The sequence below is a fragment of the Phaseolus vulgaris genome, chromosome 11, assembly GCF_000499845.2.
Source record: "Phaseolus vulgaris cultivar G19833 chromosome 11, P. vulgaris v2.0, whole genome shotgun sequence".
NCBI classification, from domain to species: domain Eukaryota; kingdom Viridiplantae; phylum Streptophyta; class Magnoliopsida; order Fabales; family Fabaceae; genus Phaseolus; species Phaseolus vulgaris.
In genome coordinates, this window is record NC_023749.2 from 17,119,163 (window position 1) to 17,141,596 (window position 22,434).

At 40.2% G+C, this 22,434-nt stretch overlaps 3 protein-coding genes across 3 annotated transcripts; 1 reads left to right on the forward strand and 2 right to left on the reverse strand.

Moving 5' to 3' along the window:
- Window positions 1-4,924: 4,924 nt before the first annotated feature.
- On the reverse strand, window positions 4,925-7,848 carry LOC137815604 (lanC-like protein GCL2). Its single transcript, XM_068618740.1, has 6 exons — window positions 7,419-7,848; window positions 7,151-7,329; window positions 6,969-7,080; window positions 6,360-6,476; window positions 5,933-6,250; window positions 4,925-5,471 (listed from the first exon to the last, which is right to left on the reverse strand). Exons 1-6 carry the CDS (start codon window positions 7,596-7,598, stop codon window positions 5,133-5,135), a joined length of 1,245 nt encoding a protein of 414 aa, XP_068474841.1. The 5' UTR covers window positions 7,599-7,848; the 3' UTR covers window positions 4,925-5,132.
- Window positions 7,849-8,263: 415 nt separating this feature from the next.
- Window positions 8,264-9,645, reverse strand: LOC137815655 (expansin-A16). The gene is made up of 3 exons (XM_068618792.1): window positions 9,420-9,645; window positions 9,007-9,325; window positions 8,264-8,725 (listed from the first exon to the last, which is right to left on the reverse strand). The coding sequence occupies exons 1-3, from the start codon at window positions 9,550-9,552 to the stop codon at window positions 8,413-8,415; spliced, it is 765 nt and encodes a 254-aa protein (XP_068474893.1). The 5' UTR covers window positions 9,553-9,645; the 3' UTR covers window positions 8,264-8,412.
- Window positions 9,646-11,522: 1,877 nt separating this feature from the next.
- Window positions 11,523-12,541, forward strand: LOC137835589 (uncharacterized). Its single transcript, XM_068644174.1, has 2 exons — window positions 11,523-11,825; window positions 11,888-12,541. The coding sequence occupies exons 1-2, from the start codon at window positions 11,523-11,525 to the stop codon at window positions 12,539-12,541; spliced, it is 957 nt and encodes a 318-aa protein (XP_068500275.1).
- The last annotated feature ends 9,893 nt before the right edge of the window (window positions 12,542-22,434 follow it).

A 22,434-nucleotide genomic window follows, 5' to 3' on the forward strand; every position in this document is an offset into this window, starting at 1 on the left:
GCTTTCCGCTTTGGCCTCTTAAGGACCAGTTTCTTTCGTTGGGTGGGCGCCTTAGGCGGTGATCGCCCCTGGATGATGGCCTTCTCGACCGCCGAGTTGGGAACCGTCTGGGAGCCGGTCGCCAACCCGTGGTTGCGGGCGAGCGCCTTTAAGTCGGCGAGCATGTTCTTACCCAACATGGTGTCTGCATGAAATGAAAGTGCATAAGTTAGCTCAAAGGAGAAAGGGGTAAGTGTACAAGACAATGAGACAGCAAAAGCAGGCATATGCAGAAAAGATAAAACCAAAGTCTTGTGTGTGTCGCACAAGACGCCCAGAAACAAAATCAGAAGCAATGTCAAGACAAAGATGTAGCGTCCTAACCTATTTGGAATTCCAACTGGTCCTCAAAGAACTCGAAGGAAATCAGGGTGGGGGTCAAGAATGTTATGTGGGCATCTGCCACCCTCTTCCAGAAGAGACAAAGGTCTCTGTCCAAGGCTCCCATGCTATCAGGACTTCTGGGCCTCCTGAAGCAGCTCTTGGACTCCTTTTTCCCCTTGTCCACCCAGTACAAGGGGAAACCGTCGAGGAGGGAAGTGTCTTTGTCATTTGCGCGAACATGAATGAACTTTCCCTTCCAATCCTTGTACGACTGCTGGAAGATGGTGAAAATGGACCTCCCAGCAATGGCGTTCAGGCTGACCCACAGGCGATCTCCTGGGTGCTTGGCCTCGAACAAGAATAAAAACACGTCCACTGACGCGGGCAACCCCAGGTGGGCGCACGTTATCTCGAAAGCTCGGACAAACGCCCAGCTGTTGGGATGAAGCTGGGCGGCAGCGATATTGAGCTCGGTTAAGAGTTCCCTCTCAAATCGAGTGAGAGGGAACCTGAGTTTGACCTTCTTGAAGAAAGTGGTGTAGACGAAGCAGAAGGGCCCGTCGGCGCTCACTTTATCATCGGCGCACACTGGCAGAGTGGCGGGGCAAGGCAGCACCATCATTCTCTCATCGTGCTCCTTATGGAACGATTGGTGGGCCTCGTCCCCATTGGTCAATCGCAGAACCGCTCCCGCGGTGTTCACCGACGACGTTTCCTTTAAGAGGGTTGAGTTAGCCCATGGGTATAACGTCTTGAAGTCTGGCAGTGGGATGGGGGCTCCTCCAGCGTTTGTTGGAGTCGCCTGGGCCAGAGCGGTTTGAGAAGACGCAGGCCTCACAGCCTGCGAAGAGGGAGCACCACGAACTTGCGTAGAGTCGTGTGCTTGTGAAGGAGGGTTTCGCGCTGATGGAGGGGGGTTCGGGGTGATCTTCGTGCGAGTCATGATAGCAACTGCAAACGAAGGAGGAAGAAAAAATAATCAGGAGGGTTACAAAGGCTGACTCGATCATGAAAGGAAGGTGAAAGACGAACGAATGTGAGTTCGTTGCGACGATCGACAAAGCCCTAAGTCACGCAGAAGGAGAAATGGAAAAACAGCCCACAGCGTATGCACCAGACAGTTACAGGATGATGCAAATCGGTGAAAATGCAAGAAAACCCAACAGATGAAGGAAAGTAGTTACCTTTCGATGATCGGGAGAATGTTAAAGGGAGGTGGTGATCTAGAGCGTCGAGGAACGTCGAGAGCTTTCGCAGAAGGAAATGAGAGCGTATGCAAGTGTGAAGAAAGTGATGGAACAGTAGGAGCGTAAGGGGTTTAAGGGTTTTCGAAACGGTTTTGGGAAGCGCTAACGGCAGATGAAGATAGCCGTCGATGAGAGCCACGTGTCGAACAATGCGCGAAGGGTTTGGTGGAGCGTCAGAGCAGCAGAAAGTACTATCGCTTGGAATTCTGCGCCCATGCCACGTAGACCGGTGTTAACGAAGGCTTTTTCAGTCTTTTCGCTAGACAAGTCTTCGCTTAAGACTGGGGGGCTTGTGTACCGCCCTGGTGGTCGGGTGCGATGACGTGGCATCCTGCTACAGTATAGGCGTGTTGACAAGGCGCCAGGTTGACAGTTGGGAAGGAAGTCGGGAGGCACGTGTAGTCGCCGATAGTTAAGTTGGCGTGTTCCGATCTCCAGCTTACCAGAATAGGCGATCGCCAGGTTGGGGATGAAGTCGCCAGATGCAGACTCAGGCGACCAGACAGTCGGAGATCGCCAGAACAAGCACATCGCCGAAGATGAAGGAGAAGCAGATTATGAAGGCGGCCGGCGAGACCACAGGGAAGGTGTATGAAGGCCCTGCCTCGCCAGTTTCAGTAGAGATCGCACTCCTGAGTTAGCTATGCACTGGGCAGTACCATGCATAGGTAACTTAGCCAAAATGAGAGTAGAAGCAGCGCCAAGTCAGGGAGCCCCAGATGATGGCACGTGTACAGTTGGATACGAGCCACGTGTCCAAGTCTGTAACTGCCAGGAGAGAGAAAACCACCAGGTATATAAGAGTTCCTAACAGATTTTCTAAGGTACGCACGTTCAGTTCATACACTTTACGCTTGCGAGTGACAGAGCTGTTTGTGAGAGAGATTTGCACGGTTCCAGTTCTTAGTATTTGGTGATACCGTCACTGACTTGAGCGTCGGAGTGCGATCGGCCGCAGCTGCGCCGTATCGTTTCTTTGCAGGTTCTTGAGATAGATCCAGAGGAGGAACGGAGGTGAGAAGCGGCGCGCACGTCGATCCTTTGACGAGGCATTCTCCAGCGCTCCGGTCAACAGGCAGGATCACATGGGTTCTTAATTTATATGAAACATTTCAAATAATTGTTTTGGATGCAAGAACAAGAGTTGAAACTGATCAACAACTTGAGAAGTTCAAGGGAGCTAATGAGCTTTTTAGAATGGACATGACAATAAATACTAGAAATATGAAAGAACTTGATAATTAAATTACTCATTACCATTCTTATATGATTTGTAAACTTTTAACTACATTATAGTTTATATACATTTTAAGTTCTTTGGTGAAAAGAGTTATGGAGGAGAAGGTAAAAACTTACAAAAGTTAGTCATGAAAATTTTGAACCTCACATGTAGTATATTTTTTTTCCTAAACCCTTTTTTTTCCTAAACCCTAAACCTCACATGTAGTGTAACGTGGTGTGAAAGGAACTAGAACACATTTGACCAAGTACGTACTAAGAAAAGTAATAGATTAAAAATACAAAAGATTAAATACTCTTGTGTATATGAAGCACAACTTTCAACTTAAGATGAGACAAAAGAGTAGAAAAGAAAACTTATGATCCCATATATTTGGGAGATATTGACTTGGATGATGAATAGATCACTAAAAAAGACAATTCTTGATTGCCAATTTGATGTGAATGCAATAACAAGAATACATGATTCTTTGACATTCTTAGGAGCAACTTGAGTTGGTCATGAAATAGCACTTTACTTAGAATTGGATCAATGTTCTAATTCAAGAACTCACCAAGACTTTGCACCAAACCAAAGCTCATATGGAAGTCCATATATTGTCAAATGGAATCAACAACAAAGAATGAAGAATAGAATTAAAACAACCGAACAGAATTGAAAGGAAAAGCTACTGCACCGAACAGAAATGAAAACAAAGCTGGAAAACACAAATACAATCGGTGGAAACGATGAAGAACACTAAAACAAACCAAAATTACCGATTGAAATTGAAAAACAAGATGAAGGAAGATGACTTATGTGATTGAAGCAAGGATTGGGAATGGACACGCCACTTGGATGATGAATGTTCCAAGATAAGTGCAGATTTGCCGCCACTTGAATGCTCCCAATGCATCACAAGATAAGACAAGGAAAAGGAGAACTAGTCTCACAATCACTCACAAATGGAGCATAGTAACTTTACTCTATTTTTCCAATCTCAATTGTGAAGGACCTAAGCCCTCCTTTTATAGGAGCAAGGGCTGGTCATTTACATAACTTATTCCCTAAGCTACCCAAAAAGCTCCTAAGATCACACCCCCTTTACTAAGCTCACTCCCCAAGCTTCTAGAATTTTCTAAACTAAAGCCTAAAGATGCTTTTACAAAAGAGGTGTCTAATGTTTCCCTCTAAGCACCTTTCTAAACACTATTCTATATTATTTACAATTTAAAAGAAACTATAAAGAGAGATATTTAATTGAAGCCCATTCTTGAAAGCTTGTAGACTTCTTTGGCGTTAGGCTTGATCCTCTCTTTATTTTATGTCTTCTTTTAATTTTGAGAAGAACTTCAAATGTGAAGGTGAATGACCTTTTCCTTCATTAATAAAAGCCTCCTTTATTTGATTCTCATCACAATTCCTCTTAGATGGATGTATATGAATGTTTTTGTTGTTAAAAGGGAGGTCCAAGAAAAAAAAAAAGAGATAATTATTTTTATTTAAAATTTAAAAGTTTAAACAAACTATAACTAATTTTATCCAAGTCCTAGAAATTTAAATGCCAAAACCAATACAAATAGAAAATTTATAGTAGAAGATGAAGAAGAAATTGAAGAAGAAGAATTTTCAATCGAAGATGAAAATTCATAGTAGAAATGAAGAAGACATTAAAGACATTCAGGAGTTTTGATAGAAGATGACTTGAGAGTGGTGTAGATGTTGGAGAGGAAGAGAATGAAATATTAATGATTAGGATATAATATTTTTTTTAATTGTTTAGTATGTCCAAGCAACAACCCGCAGTAATTCCGTAGTAGCAACAATGCCAACACAATTTTTTACCCTTAAAATATAGCCATGATTATTGTTGAGGTTATGTTACCGAAATTGTGTGGTGTATATATAGAGAGGGATATATAACACTCAAAATGAAATGAGATTATTTAATTTATTAATTACATATTTACATATCTTATATATTTAATTATGTTAAATTTTTTAATAATTATGAATTTTCCGATTCTCTAAACAATTCACGATTAAAATATCAACACCCCAAACACTACTAGTATGTCGATTAAGTACCATGATCTCATATAACTCTCATATATTGCATCCAAAAGCAAAAAATAAAGAGGTGAGACTACTGCATAATCATAGTTCCCACATAACTCGAAACTTTAAAAAATGTACACAACCCCTGCGAAGGCTGGCTCTCATTTTATTTTTACTTCATTTATCTTAGTGATGAGATACGACTACGCATAACACTAGGCCTCCTTTTCAAACTGTGTAGATTCTCAGAGTTCATACGCTGGAAATTTAGACAGGGAAGGATCGATCATATCCAAGAAAAGATAAGCCATGCCTCCTAGCCCTTCAAACAATGAATATGGTCTATCACCTCCATGCATTTCACCTCCAGATATCAGCTTATGAGCTCTGTCAAGCAAAAAGCAAGCAAAAGCCTTGGCTCTGTATAGATGCTTCACATTCCCTGTAAGTTGGTACAGTGACAGAAACACATACGCATTCCCACTTATACCATGGCATATCCCAACTTTCTTAAGCAGACCACGATTCCAAACCACCTCTCCTGCTTCCATAGCTGCATCCAAGAATTCTTTATCTCCAAAAACCTGTGGATTTATTTTTCAAAAAGAAAAAATGGAACCAAGTGGCCCATGATAACGAAGAACATTTAACAAACAAAATTCAGTTTGTGAAAACTATATCTATATGATACACAAAAGTCATACATTCAGTGTTCTTATATTGGAAAATGATTCCTAATCCATGCCTATGACAATGCTCGACATGAAAAATAGAAGGCACTGATGATGATAGCATAGACCTTCTACAGTGCTTCCATCTTACGGAAGCAAGAGGCAGAATTGATCAAGAAAAAACATATAATCAAAGCATTAAAAGTATCTCTCTGAAGGATTAAAATCACTTAATGGAAAGGAAACGCAATGGAGATTTTAATCCCACGAAGCCATGGATAAATATATAAGTTTTGCAACTCCCTAAACGATCATAAAGTTCTCATTTGAGAAAACATATGTTAACAAGTGAGTTAAAGTTATCTATCTATAACCTTAGCTGCTTTGACAAGTGTAAGGGCTATCCCTGGAGCTCCATGACACCAATGCACAAGAACGTCGCTCTTCCTATCATCTTCACTAGCGGGATAGTTTCCACTGGAAAAGCGATTGCTTATCATGTATTTGAGAGTTCCCTTAACATCCTCAAGCTCATCTGGCTTCAACTCCATTTCCATCAGCACATGCATAATCCCTGCCAATCCATGCGCAGCACCCCAATACTTCTCCCCGTACCATTCAAACATCAATGGGCATCTCCCCTTCCTACCCAACCTCCTTCCACTTTTAATGACTTCATCAACAACCATAGCCTGAAAGTTTTTTGAAAAAATAACAACCCCATTTTACTTATTGAGTCCTCTCCCCAATTCAGCACACAACAGTGTAAAACATGACAAGAATAGTTGGGACCAAACCCACTGTATAACTGGAAGGAACCGTCCCCTGACCAAGGTGCTTGTTTAGGAACAAACAGGCCCACAGAAAACCAACTCTCCCATATAACAACTCGTCAGGAAGATCTTTTGACAGCTTAATCTGCACCCCAAAAGGTTGTTAATTCTTATTACTGCATTCATCACATTTATTTGATCTCAAACAGTTAATAGATCACTACAATAATAACTTCAAAACAAATAAATTAAATAAGTGTAACAGAACCATTTTCGATGGCAGAGTTCTAGCCTCAAGCCTAATAGAAGCATTATGGACGATAAACCTGCTCAAGCCTAATAGAACCATAATGAACGGCCGCGAATGTTTAAATTCAAAAAGATGTAGAACTGATTTTGAGTTCAAACAATTGTCAACCACTCTCACATTAATTTCATTCAAAATCAGTTGAAAAACAATTATGGATCACTTGCACATTAGATAAAAATATTCACACCGAATTTGAAGTTGCTTTTAGAAGAAAAAACAAAATGAAATCCTAACTTAAACCACTTCACTTCAAAATCAATTTCATTCGTAATCAAACTATACAAACGCTAATTCAAACACATACTTAGACAATAATGAAAAGATCACCTTTTCGAACTGAGCCATGTAGTACCTCAAGGACTCATCATCCCCGGCGTGTTTTGCAGCCACGGCCCCGAGAGAGCACACGCCAGCACGACCACAAATGAAGGTCACATCCCTGTCACCCATTCATTCAAAGCGCGAACCATCACACTTAAACATGAAAGTAAAATTGAAACAGAGAGAACCTGGAACGAACGGAAGCGGCATCGCAAGCCTTCACAATCTGAGAGCAAAGAGAAAGATCGTTCCCGTTGCGTGTCACTTCGTAAGACTTCAAGAGCAGAAAAGCCGTGCCCAGAACGCCGCAGTAGAGAGAAAAGTCACCATCTTTTCGCCAAGACACCCCCCACGTTTCTATCACTATCTGACACCAAACCACCGACGTGTCAGAGCGGAGAAGAGTGTGTCAAAAACAAGAAAGAGAAGAAAATGAGGGTAGGATTCGTTGGGTACGGTTTCTTTGAGGTCTAGAGCGGCGCGTTTGAGACGCTCCGAGAGTGGCGCGTGGGGCATGGCCAGGAGCTTCGGGAGTGAGTCCCCTACTGTGAGGGCTTCTTCTTGTTCCTGCGGAGTAGACGGCGTCGCTTCGGGTACGAATTCGGGCATCGGGTTCTGAAAGAACCGAACCGCCATGGCTTCAGGTCTGAAGAGAAGATTCTAGAAAGCTCCAAATAGAAGAAAAAAATGAACGGAAGCAGGTGAAGAGAAGTAGGTGCTGATGCTTATTTTTAGCAAGCGGCACCGTTTCGGTGTTTGTCGTGTCTGGCTATTACGCTTACACCTCGTCTCTATCTGTGCGTGGCATGCACTGAATGTTTATTGGATAAAAAATAAATTAAAATTATTCTTTCTCTTGTAATGAAGAACTTTTCATTCTTAAGATGGATTATTTTGTCAAAGATTTGGAGTATTTAATGCAATTTTTCTTCTATAATCTTGTTTTGATAGGAAGCGGAACTTGATTAAAATATTAATCCAGAAAACTTTTTCCCTTTTTAGAATGCATAGAAGAAGTGGAACTAGTTGAATTGAAACTGCTGAAGTTTCTTGTCCTGAGAGCAGTGACTTCAAATCAAAATCAAAATATGCTCAAGCTACTAAAATAAATCAGAAGTGGGAAGAGAAAATGAGTTGTTCATTTGAATTCTTACACAAGACATTACTTTTCAAGTAATTACATGTTCCCTAATGACTGAACTTTTGATCAATGGAATCTTTAGGATAGGGATCATATAGGTTGTTACCCTTTGCGCAACTTTTTTCCTTTTTATCATTTTCACCACAGGCTTGAACAAGGGTTTGATCATGAATCATGAGCAAATATATATATATACAATTAAGCTTGTGCTCTTTGACAGGTGATTTCACTAATCATGGTTTACAATTACAGCTTATAAAGTTAAAAATTCAAGCCTCCCCAAAACTTATCCTATCTAGACTTGTGAATCTACTCATCCTGAAACTGTTTTCCTTCAAATGTCTGTCCTAACATCCACTTTGCGGGTGCTACATTGTAAGATGTGAGTGTTTTTCCACCACTGATTGTTACCTCAAAGGACAAAGGCTGATTCTGAAAGTTGACATTGCAGTGCCAGTTTTGTCCCCAGTTCCTTGCCATTGGTATCCATCCTGTTCTAGACCCCTTCACTTTCACAGCAATCACTTCACCATCCACACCAACATTGGAAATCAGCACTTGATAGAAGTGAGAACCCCCACTCATTGTGAATCTCACGCCACCACTTCTTTCACACTTTACTCTACAACAAACTTAAATATTAACATAATAGACTCAAATGTGCTTTAAGTCTCTTCACTTTTAACCAAATATTTTGGTCTTATATGTTACATGCTAAATTTCGTTCTTTTAACAGTTACCAAAACAGTTGGGGTGAAGGATAAAATTCTCAAAATATCAGAAATACAAAAAAAAATCATGTTTTTAAGGTCAAGACCAATTTTGACTGAAAATAGAACTCCTAAAACAGATTTTACCCTAAATGTAATGAATCTTTACCATTGAAACTTTTATTTTGGTTACCTTCTATACTGAACCGGCACTATATCAGCTTTATTCTTGGCAATTTCAGCAAATGCAGTCTTTGACATCTCAAAATGTTCTCTTGGAAAATTGCACCAGCCACCATAATCAACTGAAAGCCCATAATTTGGAGCACAGAAATCTGTAACAGTAACAACTACAGAAGGGCTTCCCATCACACACCACAAGATGTGGTCAACACATCTAATCTCATAGCAGGCACCACATGTGCTCCCTCTGTTGAACAACATGGTGCTTAAGCCAGCACTGTGTTTCCCATAACTTTCCTTGTGGAGATCTCCATAACCACAAGCTCCTTCTGCAACACATAGTACAACCACATTGTCAAAAACATGATGTTGTTTTCATCCTGAGACTATCTAAGAAGAACCAAGGAGACAGAGAAGTAGTACCGGTGACAAGAGACCCCTCTGAGTCTTTGGCATACGTTGCAGTGGCTTTCTTCCACTCTTGGTTACTGTAAGCAACAATCCTGCATGAGTGTAGTAAAATCAAGTAGAGAAGTGTAGACTGAAGAGCACCCATCTGAGAAAATAGAGCTTAGAAACTGATTAATACTTTAAATTGAAATTCTTTTAAGTGTATTATGTTTTTGTCGTATGTGGGGCTAAGAAAGGACTGAACAAACAGGAAAAGGAGGTTCTTTTCTAATGCAAAATGATGATTATCAGATCTCCTTGCTAAAGATGGAGATATAGCTTGGGTAAAAGTTCAAAATGTTTTTTTCTTTAAATTGAAAGGCACCCTTTTAAATTTCAAAATATGAATGAAGGGTAATGAATTTAATATTTTTGAAATAAAAATAGTTGAAAAAAGTTACTTTCACACTGAAAAAACAAAAACGACACTCATTTGAGAACCTTTTATAATAATATAATAATAATTTAAATTAATAAATAAAATTAAAATATTAATTTATGAAATTGTTAAATGAATGTGTTTTACTGTGTGGAGTGTTAAAGTTGAGCACCCAAAATAGTTTTGAACTCTTCTAAGGGATCTAAACATAGACAACTAGATTTTTGGTTAAATGACAAGAAGTTGAAAATATTTTTCTTTTCTAGCCAGAAAAATAAATTATTTCTTTTTATTTTAACATATTGAAATTCAAAAGTAGTATTACAGCCTTTTAACTTTTACTTAAGGTTTTCTCATACTTAGTGTAACTTTTATACAACCAAATTCATGATATATGTATGAATAAATTTTACAGTTGAACCCAACTGAAAGTAATAAAAAAGTTGAGTCTTCCCAACTGAAAATCAAACATAGCCCTAAGCATTGACAAATTTGAGTAAAGATCATTAGTTTCCAAATGATGGGGACATGAAATAAGCCGAGAAATATGGTAATTTGTTGCTCATTCCAAGGATCTTTTTTTCTTTTGTTTGCTTTCGTGCTTTTCTCTTGTCTATTCTTTTTAGGCAGGAAATGGAGTTAGAGTCCAAAAGAGGGGGTTGGAACCTGCAACATGGATGTAGCTCATTCATATAGAAGAGTTTAAGGGTTTGTGTTGATGGCAGACACAAAACACAAAAGCTCTTCTACTACTCTTCATTGTGGAACCTTGACTGCTAAAGGGTGCTTCATTAATCATTTTGTTTCTGGGACAATGCAGTGTTTTAAGGATTAGGTTAGTTGATTCCTGCTTTATTCTCTTTTTGTCTGTAACATCTTTTTATGATATGAAAATATATAATATAATATGATGGATTGATAGAATAATTGTTCGTTAATTATGAGAAGATAGATTTGTATAAAAATTAAATCCTCGGTAAATCTTTTAGCTTCTAGAAAAGACATGTTGATCTGTAATCACTTTAATAGCGCATTTTGTTCGAAACTTGTTCTATTTTTATCAATTTAAATAAATAAAAACATTTTAAATGAATTGGTCTTTATTCAAAGAATGAACTAGCTTTTATAGAATCGATTTTAAGAAAAGTGATTTTATTTTTCTTAGAAACTTTATGTACCGGTCGGTATCAGACGATCCTGAAGATTGCACATTAAATAAATAAATAAACATGGTAATACGTGGCAAGTAAGCGGTTGTAACTATTGTTGAATGAGTCAGAGACACTTCGTGAAGCACTCCATTAATATCAGGGAACCACCACACACGACCCAAAGACCACTATGCATGTCTTTAGCAATCGGTTACTTGGTCCACACGAGCCAAGGCCCAAGTCAACCTACAAAAGGAACTTCTGAAAGGGGGAAAGGTATGTTTTTTATAGATCAGAGAGACTTAACTAAACACTAGCACTGACTTGAGCGTCGGAGTGCAATCGCAGGTACCCCTACCGACCGGACGAACGCACGTGAGAAGGAAGGAAGATTCAGATAACTAGACAACTACAAGCACGACAACAATTGTGTATCGACGTTGATCAACATTACTCAGGCCCTGACATCCACACAGGTACAATTGGCGCCCACCGTGGGGCCCGAGTAATTGCTTTTCCCATACCTAAGGATGCCAACAAGCGAAGATGGTTTCAGCAGTGAATAACACCAACAATGACAACGTAGCGAAAGAACACATGATGATGCTCCAGACTCTCCAAGCTCAAATGCAGGAGTTGCTTCATAAAGGAGTCACAAACCAATTGCGTCTGGAGGAGGAAAGGAGGAAGCAGGAAGAGGAGCGACAGCAGCAAGCAGAAAAAATGGCTCAATTAAAGGAGCAAAACAAAAGGTTACTGGAAATACTCGAACAATCAAAACGTGAAGGACATTCACGGGAACCCACATCACCACCACATCAATCTGGGACAAAAGCATTAACCCAGACGGTACCCCACACGTCACTCGTCCACCAGACCCATCAAAGTGTGAAACATGTTATTCCAAACAGAGTAGCAAACCCAAGGAGCCATCCTTTACGGATGACATCATAGCCACGTCTGTCCCCAACAAATGGAAAGGTCTAACCATGAACCTCTATGATGGTTCTACCGATCCGGACGAACACCTAAATATCTTTAGAACGCAGATGACTCTCTACACGGTTGATCAGACGGTGTGGTGCAAAGTCTTTTCCACATTGCTCAGAGAAGGGCCTCTCAGATGGTTTACTGACCTCCCCCCTAATTTCATTGCCACCTTTGATGTTTTGGAACTGAAGTTCACTACTCAGTATGCCACGAGTAGGCCTCATCGGACGTCCTCCATGTCCCTTCTTAATGTCAAACAGGAAAGAGGAGAGTCCTTGAGAGATTTCATGGACAGGTTCAGTAAAGTTTGCATGGGGATACGCAATTTGAATCCGGACATAGCAATGCACCATTTGGTTTCGGCCATACTACCCGGACGGTTCACAGAAAGCCTTATCAAGCGACCACCGTATAGTATGGACGAATTGAGAACAAGAGCAACAAAATTCATGCAAATTGAGGAGCATGTGAACTATCATAGGAAGACACATGTTGAGAACACAGAAAGAAACAAGGGAACTCGTCCTCCAGTAGTACCGACCGACCGAGACCGATACCGAGGGGGAAGATCTTAGATGAAGCCCTGCAAACTGAATTGATCCCAACATTAAAACAAGCGCAGACACCTCCCAACGCCGATACAGCTAAACGTTGTCAGTACCACCGCAACTACGGTCATACGACCGAAGGTTGCCAAGCGTTGAAGGACAAAATAGAAGAACTTATTCAAGCTTCGCAATTTTGTGAAGACAACCGTCCCTACGCCTCGATCGCCCCAGCGCGACATTGATTCCCGAGATAGAGAACGTTCGGGACGACGAGACGACCGAACCCGCGATGATCACCGTCGCACAAAAAGAAGAAAACGAAGCGAAAGCCCAGTCAGACGAACAAGACCTCGAAATGAAAGTCCTGAACGTAGAAGCCGAACCAAACAGAAAGTTCGTGAAGTTATCAACACAATTGTCGGACCAGTGTCGCTCAGCGTACCTCCTCAAGAGATTAATTATATAGCAGGTGGTTTTGCAGGTGGAGGATGTTCCAATTCAGCAAGGAAGAAACATTTAAGGGCGATTCAGTCCGTTCATTTGGCCTCCACACACCGCCGACCACATATACCACCAATTACATTCACGAACAACGACTTCACCGCAATTGATCCCGCTCAGGACGATCCCATGGTCATAACCGTGGAAATCGACAAGTTCGCAATTGCCAAAGTTCTTGTGGACCAAGGTAGCTCGGTAGACATCCTTTATTGAGAAACATTCAAGAAAATACAGATTTCAGAGGCAGAAATACAGCCTTACAACGAACAAATAGTCGGATTTTCGGGAGAAAGGGTAGATACAAGGGGATATATTGACTTGTTCACTACATTCGGCGACGACTACCTCAGTAAAACTATCAACATACGATACCTGCTGGTCAACGCCAATACCTCCTACAATATCTTGCTTGATCGTCCATCCATCAACAGATTGAAAGCCATTGTTTCAACCCCTCACCCGGCCATGAAATTCCCCTTTGTCAATGGAGATATCACCACAGTGCATGTAGATCAGAAGATAGCACGAGAATGTTATGTGGCCAGCTTGAAAGTCGAGCCAACCCGATGGCTCTATACCACAACGACCGACCAATCCCCAGACCAAAGAGGTCGATCACCGGAAAGGCGTTCTAGAGGAAGAGGTTCAAGAAGGCATTTGGCTGCTCTCGTCGACCTAGATCCCCGGCTGGACGATCCTCGAATGGAGGCAGGGGAAGATCTTCAACCAATATTCCTTCGGGACAAAGACCGTAAAACACACATGGGAACGTCCCTCAAGCAGGACGACTGAGAAGCAATTGGTAAGACACTAATAAAAAATGTTGATCTCTTTGCTTGGACTGTCGCAGATATGCCAAGAGTGAAATCGGACGTTATCACTCATCGTTTGTCCGTCAATAAAGAAGCTAAGTCGATCGCCCAAAAGAAAAGAAAATTGGGTGAAGAGCGGCGCAAGGCCGCACGAGAGGAGACTGAAAAACTGATGCAAGTTGGGTTCATTCAGAAAGCCCGTTACACAATGTGGTTGGCCAACGTAGTAATGGTCAAGAAAGCAAATGGCAAATGGCGAATGTGTGTAGACTACACATATCTTAACAAGGCATGCCCGAAGGATTCGTATCCTTTACCTACTATCGATCGACTGGTTGACGGCGCGGCCGGACACCAAATCTTAAGTTTCCTCGACGCATACTCAGGGTACAATCAGATACAGATGCACCATCACGACCGAGAGAAGACAGCGTTCAGAACAAACTCTGACAATTTCTTATATGAGGTCATGCCGTTTGGCCTCAAAAATGTCGGAGCCACCTATCAGCGTCTAATGGATTATGTCTTTCATTATATATCGGACGGAATGTAGAGGTATATGTCGACGATATTGTGGTTAAATCAGACTCATGTGAACAACACATCTCAGACCTGAAAGAAGTTTTTCAAGCCTTGCGTAAATATCGCATGCGTTTAAACCCTGAAAAGTGTGCGTTCGGCATAGAAGGCAGAAAATTCTTAGGCTTCATGCTCACCCATCGGGGGCATAGAGGAAAATCCAGAGAAATGCAAGGCTATTACAAAAATAAGAAGTCCCAGCAGACTCAAAGAGATCCAACGATTGATCGGTCGTCTCACATCATTGTCTCGGTTCGTACCTAAGCTTGTCGAACGAACGAGACCCATCATAAAACTGTTAAAGAAAACGACTAAGTTTGAGTGGACAGATGAATACGAACAAAATTTCCTCCAGCTCAAGACATTTCTGGCATCCCCACCAATCATCCAGAAACCGAACACACGCGAGCCCATCATAGTCTACCATGTTGTTTCCAACGAAGCAGTAATTTTTGTTCTTGTGCAGGAAATTGGAGCAGAAGAACGACCGGTATATTTTGTTAGTCGAGTGTTGCACGGCGCGGAAGTCCGGTACCAAATGGTCGAAAAGGTCGCGCTGGCTCTAGTCATCACCGCACGACGGATGCGGATGTACTTCCAGAATCATCGGGTCATAGTTAAAACTAACTATCCCATTATGAAGATCCTCACTAAACCTGATTTAGCCGAACGAATGCTAGGTTGGGCAATTGAACTATCAGAGTTCCACATTGAGTACCAACCCAGGGGGACCATTAAATCTCAAGCACTTGTTGATTTCAGAGTGGAACTCACTCCTTATCCGACCAAAGAGAAGATGATATGACTCCACTAGCAAAGTAGAGATGATTCTTTGACATTCTATGGAATCAACTTGAGTTGGAGAAAGAATAGGCAATTTTAATAGAATTGGATCAATGTTCTATGTTTCAAGAACTCACCAAAACTTGCACCAAACACCAAACTCACATGGAAGATCCATCTATTGCCAATTGAACCAATTAAAAATGTGTATAAAAGCAAATGAACCGAATAGAACTTAAAATTGAAAAGCACCGAACCAAAAGCAAAGCAAAGGAAGAAGAACCGAACAAAGCTAAAAGCAAGCTGAATTACCGAACATAAAGAAGCTAAACATGTTTAGAAATTTCGTATGACATGTAGATGAAATGAAAAGATGAAGAAGAGAAGAACTTATGGAGATGAAGGATTTGGTTTGGTGATCACACCACTTGGATGGTGAAGGCTCCAAGATAAGTGAGCTAGTGCCGCCACTTGAGAGAACTAAATGCACTCAAGATAAGACAAGGTGTAGGAGAAGACAAAGTTCTCACAATTCTCTCTCAAATTGAGTAGAGTTTCTCTATTACCAATTTCAATTCTGAATTTTACAAGAGCCCACACCTCTATTTATAGTGTGAGGGTTCTGAAAAATAGGTGGGAAAATTCAAATAAAACTCATTTGAAATTCCCACCAAAAACAAGTCACATGGGAGGTGTGACCTTTTTCTACTATGAGACCTCCTAAAAACTACACCTACACCTACTCTCCTAAGTCACATGGACAATGTGACTTTCTTTTACATTTTCACACTCCTTTATTTAATATCCACACCTCCTACAACTATACAAGAGTAATTCAAAAGATGCTCTTTTATTTAATGCTTGGCCTTGCTCCTCATGGGATGGACTTGGGCTTTTTGAGCTTTGGCCTTCTTGGGCTTGGGCTTGGGCTTTGGGCTTGGGCCTCATCTTTATTTTATGTCTTCTTTTAATTTTGAGAAGACTAGAAGGAAGAACTTCAAATGTGAAGGTGAATGATCTCTTCCTTTAATAAAAGCCTCCTTTATTTGATTCTCATCATACTCCTCGAGTTGGAGAGAATTCGTCCACGAATTCTGAATCCATGCATATAACAAAGTCAGCTTATTTTTACAAGTAAAAGTGGAAGAAAAAGGCAAACATGACTTAGCATTTGTAAACAATGGGATTTCAGAAAAGGAGGTTCGATAAATTGACCAAGTTGGAAAAATTTGTTTGGGAATGATGATAGGTTTTGGAAAATGACCTCTTAAATGGTGAAACCCATTAGGATGTAAGAAAAAATCATCCCTAACATGTTTTAACCAAGTTGGTGTTGAAATAGGAACCTTGGGTAAGGAAAAAGATAAAAAAGAAGAAGACCTTGGAGGTTCCTTTTGAGGCATAGCACGAGTCAACATGTTGGATTTAGTGGGCAAAGTGTTTTGACTCGGTTTAATACTTACTTCTTTTTCTTTCTCATTTTCTCTTTTAGTTTTCATTTTTATTTGGTCCCCATGAACCTCTTTGGGAGAGAGGGGTTTTAAGATAACCTTGCGCCCTTGGAAGGAAAAAGACATTGTATTGGATAGGCCATCATGTAAAACATGTCTATCATATTGCCAAGGCCTTCCTAAAAGAAGATGAGTTGCTTCCATGGGCACAACATCACATAAAACCTCATCTTTATACTTAATGAGGACTTGTTTATTAACCATGATTTCACCTTTGGTACTTAACCATTGCAATTTATAAGGCTTGGTATGAGAGATAGTGGGTAAGGCTAACTTCTCCACAACTCTTGTACTAGCCACATTAGTGCAACTACCCTCATCAATAATCAAGGAACATAACTTGTTCTTGATAAGACATCGGGTGTGAAAAATATTTTCTCTTTGAGCATCATCCAAAGATTTTGGAATTGTTCCCAACATACGCCTTATCATCAATAAGTCACCTTCACAAGGATTTTTGCTCTCAATCTCACTTGATGGCTTAGAAGATGAAGAATGCCTAGATGAATTGGAATCATGCTCACTAACTACTACCCCATTATGCACAAACATATTTCTTTTTGAAGGGCAATTAGAAGCTATGTGACCATATCCCATACATTTAAAACAATTCTTGCTAGACGATTTGATGGGTGAGATATGAGTAGAAGTAGAAGGCTTAGACTCTCTAGCTGTGAAAGAAGAATCCTTAGAAGGAAGGTTTGAAAAAGATTTTTTATTTTTCCAAGAGTTGTTGTAGTAACCATCATTGGGAGAATTTTTAAAAGCAATTTTCTTAGCAATTTGGGCCTCAACCTTCATTGCAAGGTGAGCTAAAGATCCCAAAGATGAATACTTTTGAAGTTCAACAACATCTTGAATATCCTTTCTTAAGCCACTTACAAACCTAGCTATCATAGCTTCCTCACTTTCTTTCAAATTAACTTTAAGTAAAAGCATTTCTAACTCCTTGAAATAAGCATCCACACTTAGCGTGCCTTGTTGAAACCGTTGGAATCTCAACATGAGGTCTTTCCTAAAGTGTGGTGGCACAAATCTAAGGCGCATTTGATCCTTTAAAGAGTTCCAAGAGTGCACGGGAGGACCCTTGTGATAGATAATGTCCTTTACAACCCTATGCCACCATTTCATGGCATAATCACTAAACTCTAAGGTAGCTAGCTTAAATTTGTGCTCATCTTGGATCTCATGGATCTCAAAAATTTGTTCACATTTAGCCTCCCAATCTAGGTACACATTAGGATCACTATCCCCATTGAAACTAGGAATTTTGACCGAAGGGAGCTTAGCCTTTACGTCTTGGTAGTAGCCATCTTCATGGTGGCGTCTATCTTCATGAGCATGAGTTCTATATCCATGAAAGTGGGGTTGAGGTCTCCTTCTTCTATATTCCTCTTCACGTCCATGATCATTGGAAGAGCCTCTTGATGAAGGTCTACGATGATGATGCTCTCCATGGATAGAATGAGAGGACCTAGCTTGCTTCATTTCAATGCTTTGCAATTTTTCCTCCAACCGTCTAATAGCTTCATCTTGGAGTGTAATGGTTCGCTTTGCCTCTTTTAAATCACCAAGAACAGAAGCTTTGCTAGGAGAATGCTGTTTGTAAGACTCACCATTGGAATATGAAGCCATTTGTAAAAGAAAACAGCAAACAACAAAACAGCAAACAAAGTTAAGAAAACAAAGTTAGCAAAATAAATTGGAACCAAACTGCCGAAGTGAAGTGTCACTTAAATCACTCCAAAGAAAGAATAATCCCTTTACCAAGCTGATCTTGAGGCCTTGAGTAACCTCAAATGAAATATGTCAAAGCAAGAGCACACAATCTTCAAAGCACTTCACCACAAAACCAATGAATAATAAAAGACAAACAAGAAAAGGTATAAGCAAGAAAAGGCTATCACAAAAGGAATACAAGATATATGACAAAATCAAAGATTAATGAACAAAAGACAAGCAAGAAAATAAGGTACTCAATGAAAAATAAGGCACGCAAAAGATACCTAAAGAAAAACACTAGAGTAGATGAAGAAAACAAAAACAGAGCTACTGGAAAATATTTTTATGCAAACTGTGCTTGATGTTCACTGATTTAACTGGAACGATATAAAGCGAACTGGATTATGAAATTTTAACCACAGAAAGTTCAAGATCTTAGCTCAACAATGGCACTGGAATTACTCAAAAACAGTAAGCCAATTAATTGAGATAAATTTTTCAAAATCACTGCCAGATTACCGTTTTTTTTTTCGGCAGAATTACACACTGTTTGTATTTGATTTATCATTTTTTTTGTACCTGGAATTTTGAAGTACTTCTTTTTTCTACTCTTTTATAACACTTTGACGAACACAAATCCATAATTTCAGAAATTTCCAGTGAGTAAATCAATTGCAATAAATTGAAACAGTGAACACGTTTTCAGAAAAACAGAGGAATCCTAACAGGAATGAAAAACAGAATTAAGAACTAGCAAAGACATAATGGAAATGATGTATAGGAACTTGTATAGGTCTAAAATACAAGTATGAACTCAAAACTAAAACAGAAAATGCACAAAGGATCAAGTATCAAACTCAGAAAACTGTATTACACCAAAGCAAGAAACAAAAAATTCAATAAAAGTACTACAAGAAGTAATGACATTCTTGGAAAAACATGACTATGACAAAACTTGTATGGATTTAAAAAGGAAAAGACACAAACACATGATAGGCACAATTAAGAAAACAGCAATAAAACTCAAATTAAGCCTAAAAACAGAAAGATAAACAACAAGAATTATAGAGCTCTTGAATTAAAAGTGCAACACAACTCAAAATTAAACAAGAACAAACCTAAACTCTAGATACCACATGATATGATTCCACTAGCAAAGTAGAGATGATTCTTTGACATTCTATGGAATCAACTTGAGTTGGAGAAAGAATAGGCACTTTTAATAGAATTGGATCAATGTTCTATGTTTCAAGAACTCACCAAAACTTGCATCAAACACCAAACTCACATGGAAGATCCATCTATTGCCAATTGAATCGATTAAAAATGTGTATAAAAGCAAATGAACCGAATAGAATTGCTTAAAATTGAAAAGCACCGAACCAAAAGCAAAGCAAAGGAAGAAGAACCGAACAAAGCTAAAAGCAAGCTGAATTACCGAACATAAAGAAGCTAAACATGTTTAGAAATTTCGTATGACATGTAGATGAAATGAAAAGATGAAGAAGAGAAGAACTTATGGAGATGAAGGATTTGGTTTGGTGATCACGCCACTTGGATGGTGAAGGCTCCAAGATAAGTGAGCTAGTGCCGCCACTTGAGAGAACTAAATGCACTCAAGATAAGACAAGGTGTAGGAGAAGACAAAGTTCTCACAATTCTCTCTAAAATTGAGTAGAGTTTCTCTATTACCAATTTCAATTCTGAATTTTACAAGAGCCCACACCTCTATTTATAGTGTGAGGGTGCTGAAAAATAGGTGGGAAAATTCAAATAAAACTCATTTGAAATTCCCACCAAAAACATGTCACATGGGAGGTGTGACCTTTTTCTACTATGACACCTCCTAAAAACTACACCTACTCTTCTAAGTCACATGGACAATGTGACTTTCTTTTACATTTTCACACTCCTTTATTTAATATCCACACCTCCTAAAACTATACAAGAGTAATTCAAAAAGATGCTCTTTTATTTAATGCTTGGCCTTGCTCCTCATGGGATGGACTTGGGCTTTTTGAGCTTTGGCCTTCTTGGGCTTGGGCATTAGGCTTGGGCCTCATCTTTATTTTATGTCTTCTTTTAATTTTGAGAAGACTAGAAGGAAGAACTTCAAATGTGAAGGTGAATGATCTCTTCCTTTAATAAAAGCCTCCTTTATTTGATTCTCATCAGAAGACATCCAGATGGACGTGTTATGTAGACGGCTCTTCGAACAATCGTTCGTGCGAGGCAGGAGTTGTGTTTGAAGGACCAGGTGAGATTGTTATCGAGCAAGCCATGAAGTTTGAATTTAAAACTTCAAACAACCAAGCCGAGTATGAAGCAATAATTGTCAGTCTACACCTGGCAATCGAATTAGAAATAACTACTCTAATTTGTAAGAGCGATTCCCGCCTAGTCATTGGACAACTCACAGAAGAATATGAGGTAAGGGAGACTTTGCTTCAGAAGTATTTCCACTTTGTAAAAAATCTCTTAAGCAGGTTTGAAGAAATTTCGTTCCAACAAGTCCGGAGGGAGAATAATACACGGGCGGATGCTCTCTCAAGACTGGCTACTGTCAAACAGAAGGGAGTCCATCGGTCGATCATACACGTGATTCTAACCAAACCAAGTGTTGGTGCTGAAGAATGCATGGAGACCGATACTCAGCCTAACTGGATGACCCCCATCAAGCAATACTTGACGGAAGGAGTATGTGACCCGCACCTGGAAAAAACGATGAAACAGCAGGCCGCCCGGTACATACTCATCGACCAAGATCTCTACAGGAGAGGATACTCTTGTCCACTCCTCAAATGTCTTAACCCTGAACAAGTCACTTACGTGATGACCGAACTTCACGAAGAAGTGTGCGGGACCCATTCTGGAGCTCGAACCATGGCTGCCAAAGTATTGCGAGCCAGATATTACTGGCCGACCGTGCAAGGAGATTGCACTGAGTACATCCAAAAGTGCTTAAAGTGCCAAGAATTCAACACTCTATCACATCAAAAACCGGAAAATTTACACTACATTATGTCTCCCTGACCCTTCGTGAAGTGGGGGATGGATATTATTGGACCCTTCGCACCTGGCAAAGGGCAATGCAAATTTCTGTTGGTCGGTATTGATTACTTCACCAAATGGATCGAAGCTGAACCCTTGATGGCCATCACCGCCCGAAATGTCCAAAATTTTGTGTGGAAGAATATTGTCTACAGGTTCGGCCTACCTCAGGTCATAATCACAGATAACGGTCGACAATTCACCGACCGAGGAGTAGCAAAATTCTACGAAAAACTCCACATCAAACATGTTACAAGCTCGGTCGAGCATCCGCAAACCAACGGTCAAGCCGAGGCCGCCAACAAGGTCATCCTCAACGAGCTTAAAAAGAGAGTTGGTCCGGCCAAGGGTAATTGGACTGAAGAACTTTTAGAAGTCCTCTGGGTCTATCGGTGTACCCTACAACAACGACTCAATAAATACCTTACAGTCTCACATACGGCACCGAAGCCATGATTCCGGTCGAGATAGGCGAGCCCTCATTACGCCGACAAACATTAGATTTAGACTTAAACAAAGAGAGTTTGTTGGTCGGCCTCGACCTCATCAATGAATTAAGGGACAAATGCAGGATAAGAGAAGAAGCATGCAAGATACGGGCAACAAGAAGATATAACTCAAAGGTGAAACCACGAAGTTTTCAAAAAGAAGATTTAGTTTGGCGCATGCGTATCGGAAAGACGGTGGCAAATTCTCAAGTAACTAGGAAGGACCATTTCGTATTGCCGAAACAGCAACCGGAGGAGCGTATTACTTAGAATATTTGTCAGGAAAATCTGTACCGAGAACGTGGAATGCCACGCATCTCAAATTTTATTACAGCTGATAAATGAGAATAGTGCACTTTTTCCTCGCTCGGTCGTTTTATCCCTAAGGAGGGTTTTCGGCCGAGAAGGTTTTAACGAGGCACTTTAAAAAACTCATCTCCACAAAACGCTTTACCAATTATGGCTAGAAATTA

Coding starts and splice junctions, on each gene's coding strand:
- LOC137835589 (XM_068644174.1), top strand. CDS start 11,523: ATGGTTTCAGCAGTGAATAACACCAACAATGACAACGTAGCGAAAGAA. Junction 11,826..11,887: donor CAAAAGCATTAACCCAGACG/GTACCCCACACG, acceptor TATTCCAAACAG/AGTAGCAAACCCAAGGAGCC.
- LOC137815604 (XM_068618740.1), bottom strand. CDS start 7,598: ATGGCGGTTCGGTTCTTTCAGAACCCGATGCCCGAATTCGTACCCGAA. Junction 6,477..6,968: donor ACATGGCTCAGTTCGAAAAG/GTGATCTTTTCA, acceptor TTTGGGGTGCAG/ATTAAGCTGTCAAAAGATCT. Junction 6,251..6,359: donor CGGTTCCTTCCAGTTATACA/GTGGGTTTGGTC, acceptor AAAAACTTTCAG/GCTATGGTTGTTGATGAAGT.
- LOC137815655 (XM_068618792.1), bottom strand. CDS start 9,552: ATGGGTGCTCTTCAGTCTACACTTCTCTACTTGATTTTACTACACTCA. Junction 9,326..9,419: donor AGAGGGGTCTCTTGTCACCG/GTACTACTTCTC, acceptor TATGTGTTGCAG/AAGGAGCTTGTGGTTATGGA. Junction 8,726..9,006: donor GTGCCGGTTCAGTATAGAAG/GTAACCAAAATA, acceptor AGTTTGTTGTAG/AGTAAAGTGTGAAAGAAGTG.